The sequence below is a fragment of the Phanerochaete carnosa genome (genome assembly GCF_000300595.1).
Source record: "Phanerochaete carnosa HHB-10118-sp unplaced genomic scaffold PHACAscaffold_12, whole genome shotgun sequence".
NCBI lineage: Eukaryota > Fungi > Basidiomycota > Agaricomycetes > Polyporales > Phanerochaetaceae > Phanerochaete > Phanerochaete carnosa.
Genome location: NW_006767639.1, coordinates 1,414,742 through 1,423,797, shown reverse-complemented (window position 1 = coordinate 1,423,797; position 9,056 = coordinate 1,414,742). Strand labels below are relative to the sequence as shown.

Sequence of the window (9,056 nt, the reverse complement as noted above, 5' to 3'; positions counted from 1 at the left end):
TTGTCACCGCCATGGCTACCGTAGAGGCCGTGTTCCTTGGCGACGAAATCAACACGAGCCATCGCGCGGCCGCGCTCGGCGCCTACCAGCTCTGCACCCACCTGATCTTGCTCCTTCACGCGCTTGGTGTAGACATCGTGCATAGCATCGAGCGTCGTCTGTGCGATCTCGAGCAGCGACGGAGGCGCCGTACGTACGAGGCGACGATATATTGCGAGCCAGGAGTTCAGCTCCTCGACTGAGTCATCCAGGTCGTTGAAAATCTCGGTTGCGAGCATTGTGACCGGCCGAATGTGGGATGTGGCGGAGGCGTTGTTCGAGGGCATCTGGTTTTGATTGCGAGGCGGTTGGTTGCACGTAAGGCGTAGACGTTGTGGACGCAAAGTGGCAATTGTTCGAGGGAGTTGTTGCTTGTTGTGCGAGCACTGAAGGCGTAAGTGGTCGGATAAACGAGCGAATGGAAGTCCTATAATCGATGTTGTAGTGGCCGGTGGGCTAAATGGTCTGAGCAATACAACGGGCTTTTCAGAGTTTGTTAACAAATTGTGCGGGCAATATAATAAACGCGAAAGGATGTGGTTTGGGACGAAGGAAGACAAGACGAGCACCACAATTTATATCCACGGGCGCCACTTTTTCCCTGACAGGAGTTCGGACCAATTTGCTTTTTCTCCCGGCGAGCGTTGAGGAATTTTGTACGACACTACTGCGGAGAGTGGCTCACGCAGATTTTTTTCTGAGGTCGAGCACCGCCGACGACGAGCGCTAAATATCGAATCACGAGTTGGGAAGGGCCCATCTACATCTCGGCCCTCACTGAGGCTCGGTGCCCGGGCTGCATCTGTAAATGATTGTACACGAAAACGTTCCATTCTCCAATTTTTGATGAGGCTGATAGCCCAGCGTTCTCAAAAACGCCACATATCGAGTGAATGGAGCTGCACAAAGATCGCGTCGCGGCAGCCGCGGGAAAGCTCGCTCCAGCGTTTATTAGCTCTCCTTCCCCAATTAGGCAATCGAGTCAGTACCAACTTCAACCCCGACGCTTACCGTTGTAGGCCACCGGTCTCACTAGTATATCTTATATCCTGCGGCCACGAATCAATTTTTGGTAGGCCATCCACGCAACACATAACTACAGACCGCTTCAGTGAGTTTTCCAATCAGCTTTCCTGACCCAGCACCCATCTCACACTCGCACAATGTCTTCCACAGATAACCTCCCGTCTACAGCTCCCAATCCCCCAAAGACCCCTCCTCGGCCAACTCAGGCCAGTTCTGCTCTTCATTATCGCATTTCCGCACTTTGTACACCCAACATGGCCGACTCTAGAACCACCTCTGCTGATGACAATGCGAGCAGGAGCACTGCACTGGCAGTGGCTCCATGACGGGTTCCACGCCACTGAAGACCAACACCTCGAGCAGGAAGAACTCATCACACAAGCACGACAACGTCGACACATTCATCAAAACTGATCTCCGCAACCACACCACTCTTGTGCTGTGCCTCCACTGGATCACTGCTATCTGTGGCATCTCTGAGGATGATTTCCTTGCCCTGGTTGCTGCCATCACCGAGGCCAAGTGGTTCGACAAGCCACACATACAGGATGCGGTAGCGCGATTTTGCTCGTGCATCCATGAAAACGATTGATACGGACCGTTCTGTGGCCTCGCAAACGGAGTTCTTCAGCTTGCGAAAGAAGAACCACGACTTGCGCAGCTGGGATTTAGCAACCATCCAATCTTTGGCGGCACCTGGATATGCAACGATCCAATTGTTATCGCACGCCACAAGCAGCATGGTACCAAGGGCGTTCAGTGGAAACCCGACATCGTCTATGTGTGATCGAGAGACCTCAAGGCGAAAGGGAGAGATAAGAAAGGGCTGGCTATCAGGAAGTGGACGGAGCTAATGGCGTTCTGTGAGGTCAAGGAAGAGAAGGCAACAGAGAGACGCGAGATTGTGTGTGCGAGGATGCAGCCGCCTCAGGCTGCCGACAGGCCGCAGGTTTGGTCAATCACTGTTGTCCGTGTCGCTTTTGCTGACATTTTATTTATCAGGGTTCTCCACTGACGGTTCCAGACAAAACTGTATCTGGAACCTCCTTTTTGCTATCAGCCGCTCTCTCTGCCATTTCGGGCTCGACAAATGTGACAACCGCTCAGCCTTCCCAGACTCGGTCTGCAACTGCATCCGCTGGATTGTTGTCTCATAAGCGTAAGCGGGAAGGTACTGACTTCGAAGACCTCAGTCTATCTTCCAGCTCCAGCTCCAAGAGGCAGAGACAAGCAGCGCCCGCTGACGGCATACTGCAAGCCGCCAGCTATGTTATTAAAATCCTGTCGAATACAAACAGCTCGTGTGCCTATTGTCTCGGTATAGTCCTGTGGCACGAACAGCTCTCCCTGTGGCTCTATGATGCGGCAGAGGTGGTGGCTACGTCTGATCAGCTGTCGGTGATCCAGAACTTTGAGAAATTTGCAGCTATCTTGATTTGTCTGGCATGCTGCAGCGCGGAAAGGCTAGGAGCAATGCCCAAGATATGTCCACCAAATGACACACCCTATCCCGACCACTTCCCTCCTGAATCTATGGATGGCCACACCATCAATATGTTCCCAGCCAACTGTGACAGCGAGAATGCTGAGATCACGTCTGTGCCTCCATCTGCCTCTGCCTCTGTCTCTATATCTACCTCTTCCGCAACATTGTCGATGGAGAAGCCACCCATCCGTGTCATACTTGGCAGTCCTATCTTTGCCAAGTACGCTCTTGTCGGTCGACACACGACAGTGTACAATGCAACGGCAGAAAATTTGCCGACGTGTGCACCCGGCACTCCTCTCGTGGTCAAATTTTCTCAGCAAGTGCACACCCGCCTCAAGGAGCAGGATCTGCTGAATGCCACTCGTGCAGCCAGGGTCAAAAATTTATCCAGCCTCCGTCTTGCGAGAGACCTGTGGTCACTGAGCGAAGGCTTCCGTGGACTTTTCTGCGAGGAAGAGCCAGTAAACTACGAGAGGCGTGTTCTGCGCGCGCCCATCTTTACAAAGTATGAGCCTCTTGAGGTGCTCTTTTTGCGATTGTCAAGATATCTTGGCGAGATGGTCTATTAGATGCTGAATTGTGAGTGTCTTCTGCATATCATCATCATCATCAACGCTGACATTGAACTTCCTGCTAAGCCTCCATGATCTGCGATACAGAGTGCTGATACTGCATTGAGGTGTCAGCTTCAACAATATCATGGTGCTCAGAGACGAGCCGGACGGCAAGCCGTTGTTCATCCTCAATGACTTTGACCTGGCCACTTGCGCAACGGTAGATGGAAAGCTCAAGGGGGGCCCAATATCAAAGCATCGCACTGGAACACTCCCATTTATGTCGTACGAGCTCCTGCACGACATGTGGTCTACTTATGAGGTCGTGCGCAAACTGTCCAGAGACAGTCCCTTGGTACCCGCGCGTCATCACCTGCGGTTCGACTATGAGTTGCTGTTGTACATTGCCCTGTGGTGCGCATTCAAGTGCGAGAAACTGCGGTTCACCGAAGCCAGGAACGTGATCAATGCCCAGGTAGAGCAGTGGGAGTGCGGGGCATACAGTGACTGTGACCTGTTCTCACCTAAACTTATGTTGCTGACAAGGATCATGGGCCCTAACTCCTTAAGGGAGATGCCGTTGTCCCCTCCCTTTGAACCATGGCTCCTGTTCTTCGAGGCATGGACGGACGCCGTCCAGCCAGCTGACCACCTGCTGCAGAGGGCAAACTACTGAGATGACCTGGAACCAAAGGTATCAAGGGTGTTATTGGACAAAAAAAAATCTCACATTCACACCGGCTGCAAATTTTTGTTTTTGATGTGCGTCTAAGGTTATGTGTGTGTATTCATGCACGATGATGCGCGTTTGGTCACTAACATGTGCTAACGTGCACAAAAGCTCATGTTTGTGCACCTTCGTGCACTTACGTGCACAAAAGTGTGCATTTGACGAACTACACATTCATGTTATCACAATTCATTTTCACTAGATGTTTACTTTTGCGCACCTTCGTGCACCTTCGCGCACCTTCGCACACTTTCGTGCACCTTCGTGCACCTTCGCGCACCTTCGCGCACTTTCGTGCACTCGAAGATTCAAATGAGATGTATAATCACAAAAATGAAAACCAATTGTCAGCTTACACGAAACTGAATAATAAGTTGAGTGCACAAATGTGCACGAACGCGCACGAACGCGCACACATTAGCGCCATCGCCAATCTCAAATCAGGGCGTAACCAAAATCAAAGCTCAGCGGCATGCACGATCATGTGCGTTTGTGCGCTTTCGTGCGCAATCGTGTACGTTCGTCTATTTTTGTGCACGATCATGTACGTTCGCCCACTTTCGTGAGCTTTCGCGCGCGTTTGTGCACATTTATTCACGTTTGCGCACTCTTGTCCGCCAAACTGTGAGTACAGTCTGCACCAATTCCAAACTCATTTTTTTTGTCCAATAGCAACCTTCATACAAAGGACTCTTCTACCGTGACAAGTGAGACTGTAGATTGGTATTGGAGCCAGGATAGAATACTCGCTGCACTGAAAGAGGCTGAGCCGGTCCCTCTACCATCTTAGCAAATGCATGTTTCCGTAACTCGGCGCATGTAGTCTGATCATAAAATATAAAACGCCAAGACAAATTGATGTGTGCCACGTCGAGCGCTCGTGATTACAAATATTATGTTCATGGAGGCCGTGCGCAGACTCTAGTTTGGCGCATATGGAAGCATTGTGTTCAAGAACACCGTGTAGTTGGCAAATTGAGTCAGCTAGCGAGCAATGAGTGGTGGGTGGAATAATCGTGCCGACCGACGATGGGTGAACAAACAAGCAGCGAGACCAGACCAGACCATGCGCAGACTCTTGCATGTGTAATTCAAAGACTTTCAGCTTAAAGAAGTGTTCGATTATGCAGGTCGAGTGTCGTCGCAAGGCCTTCATCCGGGATACCCGGGCCATTGAACGCAGCATCACACGACCACAATCTTCAAGTTACTGGGGTCAGTTCTTGATTATATATACAAGCACGTGTAGCCCTCTACTGCCTGTCAGACCGCATAGTCCGACCTGCTTTCAAATGTCGTTATTGCCACTGGAGTCAGTGCACAGTCCAGGCCAGAAGGGGTCGCGAACCAATCCGGGGTCTCTACCCTCCAAGCGCCCCAAGTCACGTGAGCTGGGACTCCGATTGATGAGACACCACGACGCTACCGCAGGGCAAAAAATCTTCACTGCTTCCGACATACCTTCAGAGTTCTAGCCACGTCCCTCCTACTTCCTCTGACTTCATACATTTTGACTATGTCATAGCACTCCAGCACAATATTTCCCTCTCATATTTGCAGCAAAGGGAACTTTGTTGTCTCAGCAGCAGACTGCCAGCTCAAGTCTCGCTCAAGCTCATTTGTCCGGAGGTGCGCAATATAAAATTGATAGAAGGAGGGCCAACTATTTTTCAAATTCCACGACTAGTTCAAGTGTATCTCTGCGTTACATTGAAAAGGAGACCATGCACTATTACAGCATGATGAAGTCAAGCTGCATCCTGAGGTTCTGCGTCATCACCGGCTGGAGTGCGACTATTGGAGGCAACCCAATATTGTACAGTAGGTCAGAGAGAGCGGCGAGTACTTGGTTGACCGGCAGGAGGTATACAGGGGCGGGTGGAGGCGGTATGACGACGAAGGCATCTCAAGCCAGCTGCGCGGTTGGTGTGATGACGGCAAGCCCTGGCATGGCGACCGGTGCAGCTGTTGTAGGGGCAAGGGGAGCAACAACCACGGTGGGCACAGCTGTTGGCACGTTGGAAACACCAGCCGCGTGGACTCGGTCACGGTTCTCCACGTGACGAGACGGGTAGCAGAAGGACAGGCGGACCGAGTTGCGCCTGCTGCGCTTAGGCCTGGGTCTCTCAGAAACACACTCTTCATCGTCGTGCTTGCTGCGGCGGACAGCAGCATTCTCCTTGTTCGCAGTGTGCCTCTTCCGGAGCTCTTCTTTGACCTCCTCTTCCTCGACTGCCTTAACCTCCAGTGCTGTCTTCTTTCCCCTCTGATTATCCGTCACAGCTGCATGTGTACAGAGCTGACCACGAGAGAGCGTACGATGGCCGGTCGTTGCGGTTGGAGCTGAGACATGGTCGGCGCGGCCCAAAGGTGGGCCGTATCGGAGGTGGTTGTTGTGACACAAGGCAGCGCCTTGTCTGGCTGTATTCGTTGTTTGTCTGTTCAACGCGAACTGGCCAACGGTGGATACCTCTGTACAAGCTGATTGTTGAGCATCGTTGTTTCTGGGTGCTTGGCCGCTATGTTTGGGGACATGCGACGGCTGCCCAAGACTTGAGCGAGCTAGAGCCACGCAGGGGAATAAGTATTTATCCAAATCGAATATCAGATAAGCGGAACTCATCCCAGTTCTGCGGGAAAGTTGGCGGGGGGCTCATGACGCGATATTTGCGGTGCTCGAGTGGCGGCGAGACACGTCGGCGAACGGGCAGAAGTTGGTCTTGTGCGTGTTGCTGTCTGGCGCCACTGTCATCGTCGCTGCTGGCGCCACTGTCGTCGTCGCTGGACTGACCATCTTCCCCGACACCAGACTCGGTGACGTGGCCATCGTGGCCGCTCGCGGCGCCGAACAACTTGGTACGTACCTGATCCCGCTTACTCTCTTTCTGGGTGTGCATATTGCTTATAGCGATAAGCTTCCGCTGTGCCCTGCCCTTGAGTTTGGGAGGCGCGTCGGATGTGAGGGGGCTAGTTACTTTGAGCCAGTGGTAGAGCCGTGCGATTGACCTGTCCAGGACGTGTAACTCCGCGAGTGTGGACGTTGTGTCCAGCGAGGCGAGGGATGTGGCGTGGGCGCTGTTTGGGGACATTGTGGTTTGTTGTGGGGCAATTGGTTGTACGCTACGCATCAATGTTGTGAGTACGATGGGGATAATGTTTAGGAGTAGTATTCAATTGTTGTGCGAGTGGTGAGGGCGTAGGTGGTAGGACAGACAAGCGATGTGGCCTTATTGGTGGTTCTAAAGAGCGGGGAGTGAAAGTGTCAACGACCTAGTGACTCCTCAGGATGTCGGGAACGTTGAGACGTCTAGCGAGAATCTTCGACTGTAGTGAGTACTGTACACCGCCGTTGTGTACGTAACTGACAGTTTACAATCAAAATGATCGAACAAACGCCTGACTGGTCTGATGCTACTCGGCGGACAGCCAGGAGTACAGGCGCAAATTCAATTTGCTAACCATTAAGTCTCTATTTGTGCCTGACAGGCTAGCTGTTCGCCTAACAGATTCCTGAGCGTGAGGAAACGAGCTCTTCCAAATTGCAACCGTAGCTGCGAGCCTACTTCCTGCTAATAAAATATTGGAAGCTTCCTGAGAGCAGTAACCAATCTTACTTGCATCTTTGTTGCATCCAAAATATTTTTCTCGCCACGAACGAAGGATGTGTTCAATGAAACAACTGACTTTGTGAATGCTTCAAGCCTTTGAGCCAGGGACAGCTTTGAACTCCGCTGATGCTTGGCATGCATCGGCATTCCCTCGGTGTGGTTCAAGCGCTTCTTGTCTGCCATGTCTCTTCCTCTCCCATCCTCCATTCACTTTGCGTATACCTTCACTGTATCTTCCTTAAGCTACGGTACAAATCAGGTTGTGCTACAGCTCAAGGAGTAGCTTCCTGATTGATATGTCCTTTGGTTCAGCAGCACCTACACTACTCTGACAGGTATGTCACCATATATTCTGTGGTAGTCACAGCTGACGATTATCTAGATGTGTAATCATATGTAGCTGGCATGTCAGGTGATAAGTGTCACTCATGTAAGCTCATAAGTCTGCTGTTGTGTTTTAAGGGCTCACACTTTTAGCTTTGTCCAGGGTATCCATGCAAGTCTCAGCAAGTCATGACAGATGTGAAGAGTACTAAGCACGGTGTCTGTCTGGAAGATTAGCATGTACTGTAGTGTATTAATAGTTCCTAGAGCTTTGTATCTTCCCTAGTTTTGTCAGGAATATATTGCTTTTTATTGTCAAATTTTCATGCAAATAGAGCGAAAATTCAATGGAAAATGTGTAATTTATTCAAACGGGTACTGCCGACGTATTCAAACCCCGCTGCAGGACACCTCGGGAATATGGAAAGACCAGCCCGTTACCCAATCTCGTTAGCTAACCGTTAGAGCTTGCCTAACGGTGCACTGATGTTATTTACTTATCTTTCTGACAGTTAGGTAACGAGGAGACGCGCGTCACGTACCGCGCAGTGAACTGTTCGGTAACGGCATCAACTCATTTATATCTCACGGCGCGCCGGCGGTGTAGTGGACCATATCGATCTCAATACGGTAACATTACGTGGTACGCGTCATGGGGTACGGCGCGGCGCCTGATGCGCTTCGGCGGATCAATGGCTTGGCGCCTCGAATGAGAAAGCCGTCGGTTACGCAACCGTAGCTATCGATGATCCACGCATCGGGAACTTCAAAACGGGGCGAAAACGAGGCGTACTTGTTGGCTCTGACTTGTTGGCTCTGATATTTCCCAAGCGGTGGATGCCCATCGGGCACGAGGGGCGTAGCGCTTATTAATATGGCAGTAATAGATGGAGTAGATAGCAGCGCGGAAAGCCTATTTCCAATTATTCTCAAGCATATTGGCGGCCTCTCATCGCCTCAAAGCTCAGAGTGTTGATTTCCCGCTTCTATACCGGTTTTACTCACAATGGGTCCAGCATCTTCAGTGCCAACACCTCCAGAAGAAGTCAGCAATCTTCAACGCCGCGCGGCGAAGCACCGCTCAGCTGTGAAATGGTACACATCAGGAAAGACATTTCGAAAAGGTTACAATAATAGCTGTTTATAGAACACCGGAAAAGTCGTTCATAAAGAGTGCACAAGCAGTAGCTCACCTTGAACATAACTTGCCCCTCGCTTTCCTACGTTGACTAGTATGTCTGCACAGTCAGACCAAGCACTTGTCCAAGCCTACTCACGAATGTAAG

At 51.1% G+C, this 9,056-nt stretch overlaps 3 protein-coding genes across 3 annotated transcripts; 1 reads left to right on the top strand and 2 right to left on the bottom strand.

Moving 5' to 3' along the window:
- Positions 1 to 2,538: 2,538 nt before the first annotated feature.
- On the top strand, positions 2,539 to 3,784 carry PHACADRAFT_201147 (uncharacterized protein; the record flags this gene model as incomplete). Its single annotated transcript, XM_007401429.1, has 3 exons — positions 2,539 to 3,059; positions 3,241 to 3,597; positions 3,655 to 3,784. The coding sequence occupies 3 exons, from the start codon at positions 2,539 to 2,541 to the stop codon at positions 3,782 to 3,784; spliced, it is 1,008 nt and encodes a 335-aa protein (XP_007401491.1).
- Positions 3,785 to 5,744: 1,960 nt separating this feature from the next.
- PHACADRAFT_201146 (uncharacterized protein) lies at positions 5,745 to 6,190 on the bottom strand (the record flags this gene model as incomplete). Its single annotated transcript, XM_007401428.1, has 2 exons — positions 5,745 to 6,104; positions 6,158 to 6,190. 2 exons carry the CDS (start codon positions 6,188 to 6,190, stop codon positions 5,745 to 5,747), a joined length of 393 nt encoding a protein of 130 aa, XP_007401490.1.
- A 236-nt stretch (positions 6,191 to 6,426) lies between these two features.
- PHACADRAFT_201145 (uncharacterized protein) lies at positions 6,427 to 6,927 on the bottom strand (the record flags this gene model as incomplete). The annotated part of the gene is made up of 1 exon (XM_007401427.1): positions 6,427 to 6,927. The coding sequence occupies one exon, from the start codon at positions 6,925 to 6,927 to the stop codon at positions 6,427 to 6,429; it is 501 nt and encodes a 166-aa protein (XP_007401489.1).
- Positions 6,928 to 9,056: the final 2,129 nt, after the last annotated feature.